The sequence below is a fragment of the Arvicanthis niloticus genome, chromosome 5, assembly GCF_011762505.2.
Source record: "Arvicanthis niloticus isolate mArvNil1 chromosome 5, mArvNil1.pat.X, whole genome shotgun sequence".
Classification (NCBI taxonomy): Eukaryota; Metazoa; Chordata; class Mammalia; order Rodentia; family Muridae; genus Arvicanthis; species Arvicanthis niloticus.
Window position 1 is genome coordinate 52,747,061 of NC_047662.1, and position 12,501 is coordinate 52,759,561.

At 39.9% G+C, this 12,501-nt stretch overlaps 1 protein-coding gene across 5 annotated transcripts in view; it reads right to left on the reverse strand.

Annotated features, from left to right (window-relative positions):
• The window catches only part of Patj (PATJ crumbs cell polarity complex component), a 302,257-nt gene that overhangs the window by 206,956 nt on the left and 82,800 nt on the right, over positions 1 to 12,501 (reverse strand). For all 5 annotated transcript variants that reach the window (XM_076934632.1, XM_034502319.2, XM_076934635.1 and 2 more), the window contains one exon: positions 2,347 to 2,556. In XM_076934632.1, the coding sequence (XP_076790747.1) occupies positions 2,347 to 2,556 (210 nt within the window). The remainder of the gene's footprint in view (positions 1 to 2,346; positions 2,557 to 12,501) is intronic.

The following is a 12,501-nucleotide window of genomic DNA, read 5'->3' on the forward strand; positions in this document are numbered from 1 at the left end:
GCCTCAGACTTCTTAAAGCTGCTTAAAGGGAAGGCCTGTGTTGCCTCTCTCCTATAGGACACACATGCCTAAGGATTTTTCCCATATAGCCATAATTGAGTAAATAACTGTCAGAGAAAATATAGACGAAATACTTGCTACAACCTAAAAAGGGGAAACATAAAAATATTAATGTTCTCCCGCCTTAATTTATGCAAAACCCACACTGTGTACTTCAGTTTACCATCTGTTGCCTATGGCAGCACATCTCATATATGAAAAAGTCAAGATCCTGGCTAGTCATGTACTAGACTTAATTTTAAATGATTAAAGTAATTGATAGGTGTTATAGTCAGGCATTTTAATGAGTATAGAAGAATAAAAAAATGTAATGTTAGTAGGGCAGGTGATTAGCATGGGCAAGCATGTGAGAGACTTAAAACATAGTGACGTACAAGCCCTAGAATCGATCTCAAGCACAAAAATGTAAAACAAAGGGCACACTGCAGTTTCCTAATTCAAAAACACTTTGTGCAATACACTGCTCATTATCCATATATGTGGGGTGTGTGTGTGTGTATGTATGTGTGTGTGTATAAACCTACCAAGCTAGTGAGGTACCTGAGCTGCTATCATGCAACATACTAATATATTTACACACTAAAGGAATTTTAGAGGCAAGAAAAGACTTTAATTCTTTAGTCTTGCTCATTCCATTATAAAATTTTATAAAAGATTCATAAAATAAAACTGGTCGACTTTATCAAATCACCAATACAATGTTTATGAAATGTAAAGTGCTACATCAGAGCAATATGGGCGACCACTAAAGAGAGAGGCTTGTGAAGAATTAGCAACCTCCGAGGACGCGGTCTCAATCTCCAGGTCAACCTTCACCCACTGGATTCTTTGTAGCTTACACACCTCTGAAGTTTGAAACTCACCGAGTTATTCAGAGCAAAGCTAGAAACCCAGTCTGACAACCTACCATGACCAAATTACTGTTCAGATACATGCAGGCAAACTAAACAGGACACTGTAATAAAGCGGGCTTAGAGTGCTGTGCCTAAGAAAGGGTATAAGGCTTGAAACTGTCCAGCCAAGCTCATACTTTGACCCTACTCCTTGATGAAACTTTGCTAAAGTTACTCAACTCCCTCTCTCTCCATTGGCTCATTCGTAATGAGTGACAAGAGGACGCTTGACACTGCTCTGAAGATAACACTAATTAATACATGTGAGAGGCTTAAAATATAGTGATGTACAATGAACACTCATTTAAAACTAAATGAAAATAATCAAGTGTTTGTTTTATACCGAGAACCTGAACAATACAATTTTAAGGAACCCACAGTCAAGAACAGTAACATGAAATAGTACATCATATGGTAAAATGACCTCAAAACAATTTGACCACAGAAAGGTTGTCAGCCCTAAGGGTAAACAGATATGCTGATCACAGATGATGGCAGGAAAGTATGAAAATTTCATTTCCATATGGACAAAAACATGAATTCCAGGTCATTGTACCTTCTTAACACCAGCATAGAACAGTGGTTCTCAACCTATGGGTTGCAATCCCTTTAGGGTGGACAACCCTTTCACAGGAGTTACATACCACATAATCTTGCATATTAGACATTTACATCATAATTCACAAAGGTAGCAAATTAGTTATGAAGGAGCAAAAAAATAATTTTATGGTTGGGATCACCAAAACATGAGAAACTATAATGAAGGGTAGCAAGAATAAAAAAGTTGAGAACCACTGTTCTAAAATTAAAATGCAAAATTATTTTAACTTATATTGACTAGAACTTAGGAATTCTATTTAGAAACCTGAAGGTAAAGGGGCAGTAATAAAAGTGGCAGGGACAAGGCTGGCATCAGGCAGCATGGCCCTTATTCCTGAAACTTGCTCTGATGTTATAAGTCAGAGACATCAGAAACTTGCTTACTGCTCTTTCAGAACAGCAGTTTGATGCTAGGGACTCTGTTTGGGTGTGGGTTTCCAGTACCCACATAGGATGGCTTACATTCACCTCTAACTACAGTTCAGGGCATCTGATGCACTCTTCTGGCCTCTGTGGGCACTGTGCACATATGCAAAAACCTCAAACACTGTGTACTAACATAAAACAAACCTGAGTTTTAAAAAAGGAAAGAACACAAACTTGCACAAGGTTAAACACGTAGTAAGCCACATGGGACAGATTCAAGGCCAGGAATGTCTGCTTCCCCTGGCCCATGTTTTTTTTTTTTTTTTATTGTACTAGTTTTATTTCCCTTATTAACACATTTCAAGATGTGTCTTCCAAGTTCATGTTTTTAACTACCACTTCCATATTAACTGAGTTCCAAACTTACCACCAAAGGCTTACAGATGCCAAGGTGCACCACACCTGGGGGTACAGCCTTCAACACTTCCACAGCCTCAGCAAGAGTGGCATTGTCCAAAGAGAACTCATTGACGGAAACCAGGCGATCTCCAGGTAAAAGTTCTCCACTTCTTTCTGCTACGCCATCTGCCACCAAGGAGCGAATCACAATCACTGACCTTGTGGGGTCCAGGGGGTCCTACAAGTCAAATGAAAGAAAGTCAGCCCCCTGAAAATAAACATGCAGGCTTAAGAAAGTTCATCTTTAACAAATCTGATTGGTTTATCTCATATGGCCAGTACTCTATTGCTATTCTATAGAAGCTTACATCAATGAAAACATCATTCTATATATCTTATAATATCAGCTTACATCATGGTAAAGACATAAATCTAACAGTTTCAACTGTGGTCTGAAAGCTCAATACATATAAATTTATTCTTTAAACTTTCAGTGACTGGCCACAAGAGATCTGGGAACAGTTAGGTAAGATTCTCTGACACTCTCAAGCTTAGTTGTATTGTAGGACAAAGACATGGCCATTGGTCCATAAGCAGACTCTAAGGGCAGCATAAAATAGAAACAACACTTCATCATTCAAATACAGCATCCTTCTAGGAAACCACTTAAGGTCAGGAAGTGGGGGGAGGGAGAGAGAAAGAATAAGAATATTTTAAAAGAATATTTAGGAGCTGAAAAGATAATTCAGCAACTAAGAGCACTTACTCCCAAATCACAGGAACCAGAGTTTGAATGTTGACACAGACACCTATAACCCTATCTCCAAGTAGGGTAGACATGGGAGGAATGCTGGGGTTTGCTGGCTTCCATTCTACTGTAGAAAGGCTAGCCTAAGATTGAAGGAGAGATCCTGGCAGAGTAATAGAGGAGGGTATCTGGCACCCTCTTCTGGCCTCTGCACTGTATGCAGGTACATGCACCTTACCTGTGCACCATACACACTCATATAGACACAGACACTGACAGACTGATACACACACACACACACACACACACACGCTCCCTCCCACACACATATACACACACACACACACATGCTCCCACACACACAGACACACACATGCTCCCCCCACACGCTCACATACACATACACATACACTCCCACACACGCACAAACACACATGCTCGCCCCCCCACACACACACACTTGCTCCCCCCCCCCACTCACACATACACACGCTCCCACACACACAGAATAAGTGTTGCATGGTAAAGTAACTACCAGGCAATGACAGCATCAGCAACACACATACAGGTATGCACTTACAGTGCATGTTTTTAAATAATTGAAATTATGACAGATTTAGGGACCTAGATCAGAAAATTTCCAATATAGATAAAGGGAATTCATGAGCAAGCCAATCTGAAGATCTCTCATTCAGTGGAGGACCCTGTGTTCTTTGATTTGAGTACAGAAGATGACATATTAATGCATCTGCTTGAGGAATACAACTCTGAAGAAAAACCTGGAACTCAAGAGTAATTCTCCTGCTTCAGGTTCCTGAGTGCTATGATTAGATGGTAATGATACGGCACTGCCGCTAAGCCTTCCTCGTTACCCAGCCACAGCACATCTGTGGCACTGTTTCATCATGCGTGTATTTTACACCATTTTACACAGGCCACTGTAGCAAAACAGGGTTCTACTGTGCTTGCTTCTATCAAATTCTTCCTGAGAGAAGAGGGAGAAAGAAACTGCCAGATTTACTGTAACACTTTGGAATTAGCAAAGCAAGGATGTGCAGGATGTGCCAAAATGCAGGCTATCTATGAGAAGCGTTGGTGGCTCTTTTGAAGATTTCTGGTTTTGCTTTCCACACCTCAGTACATTCTTTTCAAAACATTGCACAAAATTATAACAAAATATACACATCGACATCAACAAAGCCTACAATAGCCTTTCAACAGTGCTCTCAAATACAATTCTTACTTTTTCTTCTCAACTGACCTTGACTGTTTCCCAAGAGACCAGGCCCTTGTTAACTGTCTAACATAATCTGATATTTAACAAGGCATAACGTAGCAAGAAAAAACAAAAGTATCTCACTAATAAGGTATGTAGTGTTAAGCTATAATTACACTGATATTTTCAAGTAGAGGGAGCTATTGTACAGGAAGAGAGCAACAGGACTCAGCAATCCAGTGTGTATGCAAGGCTATCACAGCAGTCACATGGAAGAGCTGTCCCCTTTGTCACTGACAACCATGAATCACAACATGCTTTCATTTTGAAATATGAAACCATTACATTTTAAGTTTAACACACTAATAAATAAGCTATACAATTATGTCCTTCATTTAGGATGTCAGTTTTTGATAAAAGGCTTTTTTATTGGGACAGGAGGGAAACTGCATGAAATACATGGAAGGGAGGAAGGAATGGCTTCCTATTAGTGATCACCAAATATTATCGGAAAGGCTAAGAGTAAAATATGCCAAAAGTAAATGATTTCTCTAAGCTTGCTATGGATACTCACTTGATACCATTTCATATAACACTGAACCAGAAACTTGAAGAGCTGAACGAGCATGTTCCAACTGAAGCTGACAAACAAGTATTAGAAAGAGTATCACTATATAATTAGCATGATTCATTGAGAAATAATGAAAATAGTTCTGCTGTGGAAAGATAATGAATTTCATTTATTACAGAAAAGTCAAGTGAGTCCTTATGTACATGGAGCATAGTCTCCTTCAGAATGCAAACTAGTGTTAGGGGCACTTGCTTACTAAAATGCATTCAGGCTTGGCAATCTAGTTAGTCAAATAATCTTACTACTTTTTCCTGGAGGACAGCACCCAAAGATTGCTTCTTTGTAGCTTATAGAAAGAAAACTTAAGCTGTCTCTGTCTCTGTCTGTCTGTCTGTCTGTCTGTCTCTCTCTCTCTCTCTCTCTCTCTCTCTCTCTCTCACACACACACACACACACACACACACACACACACACACACACACCATGAAGCTTCCCACATAATAACCATTGTCCTGAGGATGATGTTCCTGACTGTACAATTTCCCACATCCCAAAATGAGCAAGTGATTTCTGCATGACCATCAAGGCAGGAGCTGCTCTTACCTACCGGGGTAGCTGCTTTATGACCCTTTGCTACATGGAAAATCCTCAAACATCACCCTGACACATGCTGTTTCTCACTAGAAATGTCTACTTTTGGAAAACAGTCCATAATATCATAAACAAGGTCTATCAAACAAGATGGTAAAGATATTTTTCAAGATTGTCACTGAACCTTGGGGCCCTGCAACCAGATTTTTAGCATTCTCACAGATTTTATCATCTTTTACTATAGTGTGTGTGCATATGTATAACACCATCGGAGGACAACCTGCCAGAGTCGAATCTCTCATACTCAGGTTACTGTGCCTTTACCCATGATCCATCCTGACAGTCATTATCATAATTTTTCAATCTCTCATGTTTCTCCTTTTGATAAAGAGAACTGCAAGAAGCTGCTTTAGGGTGAATATCCAACAGAGGGCACTAACAGCCAATCATAGAGCATAAGAAACACTTGCCAGTTTGCCTTAGGAAGGAAATTCCTCCTGCTTATTCAAAAGCCTTACGTGTTATTGCACCATCCACAGTATGTGTCCCAGGTTTGTTTTAACTCAACTATTGAGGAAAAGGATGTTTCATGAGAGTGTTAAGTTCTCTAAAGGACAGAACAAACTCCTCTAATCAACTAAGAAGAGCGAATGTTCAGGGCACACTGCACAGAAGCCAGCTCTTTCTCAGAAGCCAGTCCAACACATCTGACCAAAGAAAGGGCTTCTAGAACATTTTAATACTCTTGAAGTGATGCTATGGTTTGATATTTATTGTGAATATTGGATTCTGCAATCTTTAGGGAGATCCAACCTAACAAAGAGACCCCTTTCTCCCTGGCACACACCTGCCCTCTTGCCCTTGCACTGAGGTGTGTATTTCACAGGTCAAACTCTTATCTTCCACATCTTCTATCATGCTCCTCCTCTGCCCCCCTACTACCTTGCTTAGCCTCACTCTGCTTCCTGCCTAGATACATGTTACAATCCTACACTATGCCTACAGTGTCTCATCTTGTCCTCATCTGTCTACTTTCTACAGAGGTAATAGAAACTTTAAGAAAATCAAGATTAAAATGTGCCTTATTACCAGAGGTCAGGAAGAGACATACTGAACCAAGGTCTTCTGCACCATGAACTCACAGAAGCTGAGGCACCTACACAAAGAGGAGGCCAGGCAACATTCTTGCAAAGGTGGCGGGGGCGGGGGGGCACTCACAAGCTCCCTCCCACATTACAGGAACTGGAAACTGCTCCTGACTGACTTTGGCAGAGGGGCAGTTTTCTTTAAGGGTGAAGCCCCAGTGGTGCCACACTCTTAGTACACGAGCAACACAAACTGGACTTGATAGGTCACTAAAAATAAAAGGAAACTGAGGCAGTAAGGAGGGAGAAAGGATCTGAGAAGAATGGGGGTAAGGCTGTGGAGGTGGACATGATCATAATACCGTGTGAAAGTCTTAAAGAATTAAAGTAGTTCAAAGAATTAAAGTGCCCATGGCTGCTCCTTTGTGCCACACTTTATCACAACACAGGACTACTGAAACTTGTGGCGCTGTCTCCCTGGCCACTAACACTCACCCATGTCTTTGCCAAGATCTGCTCCAACAAGACGCCTTCCCAATTCCCTACACACTGAAATACTTTTCTATTTAGTGAAGTCAATTTTAGCACTTCTCATAATATATTTCCATAATATCCCATACTATATTTATTTCCAAACTGTCTAAATATAGGTACATACTATATATTTCTATACTACAGAGTTAGGTGCCCCAGTTAAATATACCCAGAATATTTTGTATTGCCTGATTATATGACTTCTATAATTTTACTATAACCATTATAACTGTCTTACTAAAAACAAAACAATCTACAGAGTAAGTTCCAGGATAGCTAGGGCTACATGGAGAAACTCTTGTCTCGAAAAAAATAAAAAACCAAAACAAAACCAAACTAAACCAAAGAGGGAAAAATGAGCCAATGACTGGCATTTATCACCCTGTTTTGTGACTAAGGCTGCCCTGTGACGAACTGCTGTCTCACTGTGACTGAGGATGCCCTGTGACTAAGTGCTGTCTTATTCCTGCCGCCATGCCTTCGCTGCCATGATGGACAGTGCCTCTTAAACTGGAAGCCACAATACTCTCCCCTTTCTTAGTTAATTACTTTGTTAGGTATTTGGTTACAGCAGTGAGAAAAGTACCTAATAAAATACTGTTTGAAAGCCAATCAAAGCTGCTAAGAAAGCAGAAAAATACAGCCATACACCAATGCAGTACAACAGAGTGTCATAGCATTACAAAAGAATATGGGGTCAGTGAGCTGGCTCAGCAGGTAAGACCACTTACTGACATCCCTGAAAACCCGGATTTGATTTGTAGAACCAACATGGTGGAAGGAGAGAACCACAAGAAAAGAACTGATTTCTATAAGTTATCCTATGATCTCCACAGACACACCATGGTATGTGCACACACGAGGACATGCATATGCACACTTGAACACACAAACGCATAATCAAGTAATCAGCAAACTCACTATTTTAAATAGTGCTCTTGCAGAGTACCCAAGTTCAGTTCCTGACACTAAAATCCAGCAGCTCACAACTAAATGTAACTCTAGCTCCAAGGAGTGGACACACACACACACACACACACACACACAGAGAGAGAGAGAGAGAGAGAGAGAGAGAGAGAGAGAGAGAGAGAGAGAGAGATCTTAAAGTGAAAATAAAACTTTTTAAAAAGGTAGAAGGAAGAGTATGTCTGCTTGCTTGCTGCTTTTCTCACAAGGGCCTACTACAATGCCTATGACACAGAAGGCACTGACTATCAAAATACTTACTGGACTATAAATGTACACAAAGCAAGCTACTCCCCATCATACATAAACAGTCATAACAACTGTCCATATCTCCCCAGTGCTTACAGACCAGGAGGTCTCACTGATGTGTACTTGTTTCATCCTTGCACCACTGTGAAGTGGGTACCATTATTATCTGCACTGTCTGAATGAGAAAATGAAGAAAGAAACTGAAAGACTTTATCTAAGCACAAAGTTGGCAAAAGGTAGAGTCAGAGTTTAAAGCAGTTAAATTCTAGTGTATTCATTTCAGCTACTAAACCTCTCTGCCTAAAATAAAGTTTTGCTAAGTGAACAAAGGCTGAAAGAACACAGACACCGCAGGAGATACACATCTCCTCTCTGTAAAGCTGAATACTTCCCATACCATGTTTGCTTGTTAAGGGTTTATACTTCAAGATCTGGACAATGACACACCAGACAGTACAGAAAGTATAGCATGTCTCCAGACAACTCCACTCAGGCACTTCTTTGCCAAATTTTAATTTATATTTAGTTGCTCAAGAATCCAATCATTTGGTGAGCCTTAAGAACACATTTACAGCAAGAGAAGTGAACACATGACAGCCATTATGTCCCAATGGATAGGATTCCAAGTTTCTGAACTGCCTATAAAACACATTATATGAACTTCTCTATTCATTCCCGATCAAAGGACCAGACCATGTAAACTAAAGCAGAACACAGCACAGCACCTGGGGCAGGGAGAAGGCTCCCTGAAAACGTGGCTTTTGCCAATGACAGACATGAACAAGATATGCAGAGCACCATGTGTGTTCCAAAATCCAGATGAGGAAGACAACAAAGTGGCCCTACTGAAACCACGGAGACCGGAAGGGCTCCTGTACAAGGAGGAAACACAGGTCGAGAAAGCCAGCAGTTTAATAACATGGCAAAAGGTTTTCAGAAGAATCTTTGTCAAAAATAACAGGAATGTGGGTGAAGATCCCCATGCTTTGTAGTACTGTCCCCAAAAAGGAAACAAAAAACGAAGTGAAATAACTTATTCCTGGCCATAATATAAAATAGCTTCTGAGGGTTTTTGTTTGTTTGTTTTAATTTAATCTATTCTGTATCAATACTCAAACACTAACAGGTCAGAGATTCAGAAACTACACAGCAGGATGGGCAAGAGAGAGAACCAAGTTTATTTCAAATAAAAATCTGTCCAAGAGGTTCTTTACCTTTGGTTCAATTTTAAGATGTGTTTATTATTATTTTGTATGTATGAGTGTTTTGCTGAATGTAGGTCTGCACCATGTATACGGCTGGTGAGCACGTGGAAGCCAGAAGAGAGCATCCGATCCCTAGAACTAGAGTCACAGATGCTTGTGAGCCCTTACATGGGTGCTGGGACCTGAACCTGAACCTCTGACAGTAGCCCTGGTAACTGTTGAGCAATCTCTCCAGCCCATCAGATGACACTTTAAATTGTATTTTCTTTTTATTCATTTTAGTGTGTGTAGATGTGTGTGAATGTCACACCGTGCCATGTGGAAGTCAGAGGACAACTTGCTGGAGTCTATTCTCTCCTTCTACCATGTAGCACCTAAGGTCTTCAGCTCGAAAACAACTGACTTTACCTGCTGACCTATCTTGAAGGTTCCTCTGATAATATTCATACTTATTATGAACTGAGAATATTAAATATATAATATTAAGATATGTACTGGGCTACAAATACTAACATGAAGAGGAACATGGGTGGCTCATATAACCTTACATGTATATCACAATTCTGGGCTATGTGGCACAGCAGCTTACTGCCCCAAACCTACTCTCCAGCTGGAATACCGAGTCTTTCACCAAGGATGAAGGTGTGTAAAATCAGGCTGGAAGAACAGTGTCAGTCAACACGGAATTAGAAAGCCATTTATAAGTGGAAAAAAACAAACCAGCACCAAGAAAGCCAAGGCTGTGGCATAATTACTATGGAAATGGAGTTTTGTTCTACATTTTATGTAGGTGTGAGAAGTACATTTGAGAGACAATTTTACAGGATACATACATACAGTAACTTCTGCACAATAAGAATGTAGTATTTCCTAAGGGGTTATTCTAAATAAAAAGCAACGAAACCAAACTAAAAGCCAAATAGTAACTTGCCAATTGTAAATGTCAATTTTATTAATTAATCTAAAGAATATTAACTTACATGCTACACCATTTAATGGTTAAATGAATTTTCAAAGGAATATCTCAAGGAGGTGCCAAAATAAGGGGTGTAGGAAGAAAATACTAAGTTTAAAAGATAGACAGCTGACTACTTCATCTTGGAGGCACACAAATGGAAGCATCTAGGACAAGGAGTGGCAAAGATGAGGTACCCACTGAGCTGTGCAAGATAAGGGACAGGGACATCAACACATATCAGTTCTGGCACACTGATGTAAAGCTGGTGTAAAATGCCATTTTTCCACTGGGAACACAGTCAGTAGAAAACTGAGGTTTTATAACGAAGAAAGGAAGAGTACAGAAGAGACAAAAATGACAGCCAACTAACCCTCCAGTCTAGGGTGAGTGTGGACTGTATGTCATAGTTTTGAGCTCCAGCTTGATCCAACGGTTGTACAAGTGTCTCCATTTCTTCTCTGAGTCAGTTTCCTCAATGTGAAATGAGTGATTAGGAGGATCTGCCATGATCTGTCTACTCCCTGACTCTAAAATCCTATACCTAAATGACAGTACTGAGTATAATTTATACAAGTCACACACATACACCAAAAACGGGGAGAGTATGAGCTCAAGGTCAGCCTTGGTTACATGAAGAGTTCTAGACCAGCCTGGGTTTCATACTCTTAGCAAGATACTTATACTGCATTAGCGATGAAAAACTGCATGCTATGGTCACAAAAATGTGTTATTTACCACATTTATACTTTAACTAATGGTATCTCTTTAAAATTCATAGACAGTCTACTTATTGATCATATTAGCCTAACTTCCTGAGTATTCTGCCACTCAAAGAAAGTCAGCAAATAAAATATATATGACATATGCCCTCCTACACTAAACCAATGTTCTTAAAATTTAGTTTTCGAAATCTCCCCTTCGTCTCTGCACTCCAGCCCCTCCCATATTAACCTCCTCCTTTGTTTTCTCAAATTCACGAACTATTTTAGTTGTTGATTCATATTTACCTTCATTTTCATTCATTCATTCGTTCATTCATTCATTCACTCATTCAGTCTGTCTGTCTGTTTTCCTTAGTTGCCTGTATTTCTTTCTTTAAGGCTTAGGACCTAGCAGAGTTCTCACTTCTGTATTAGGATGTCTTGTAAGTATCATCCTTGTTTGGCAGCTGCGAAGCAATCTTAAAATGTCTCTTTTCTTCCTACTTGCCATTTTAAGGCAGTAATTAAAAGGCGGAGACTGTAACTGGTGACAGACCTGAAATTAAGTGATTGTTGACTGCTCAACCCAAAAGGGGAAATCTATATCAATCTCAATCCCTCCTAGGCTCAGGGAACATTGTGGAAGCCAGAGCAGAAAAGAGATGGGAGGTGCTGTGAAATGCTGTCTCCTGGACATGACACGCTGTTAACACTCACAGTAAGCCACCTAAGATTCCAGTTGGATGGGTGAAGCACATGAGTGCTAGCTGAGGGGCTATTGGTAATTAATACCTACCGGGGAAAGGAGAGTTAATGTTTTTCATAGTTGAAGGTACTGACATGCCCATGCTTCAGCAGATAGCTCTAAACCAATGTGTATAGACACACTATTTCTACTCAATGAGTTACTAAAGATAAAAAAAGAAAACAATACAGGAGGACAAGGTGTCCACGGGGGAGGAATGGTAAGTGTTAGCATCCAAGACACATTATAAATATGTGTGAAATTGTCAAAGAATAAACTGAACAGTGTCTTTTATTAAATGGGCTACCAAGATGGCTAAGCAGGCAATGCTGCCAGCTCCAATGACTTTAATTCAATACCTAGGAGCCACCTGGAAGTAAAAGTTATCCTCTGACCTAAACACACACACCACACTATGGCATTCATATATGTGCATGCACACATAGAAAAAGACCACACAAATATATATCATACATGCAAAGAAAAATAAATACATAAATAAAAATTTAAAAGTGTGAACCCCCACCCCAAAGTACCTTAGTTGTACTAAAAATAACTAGACTGGTTCTGGTTTAAGAGAAAGAGAGGTAATTAGTTATGTCTAAAGAGCTTCT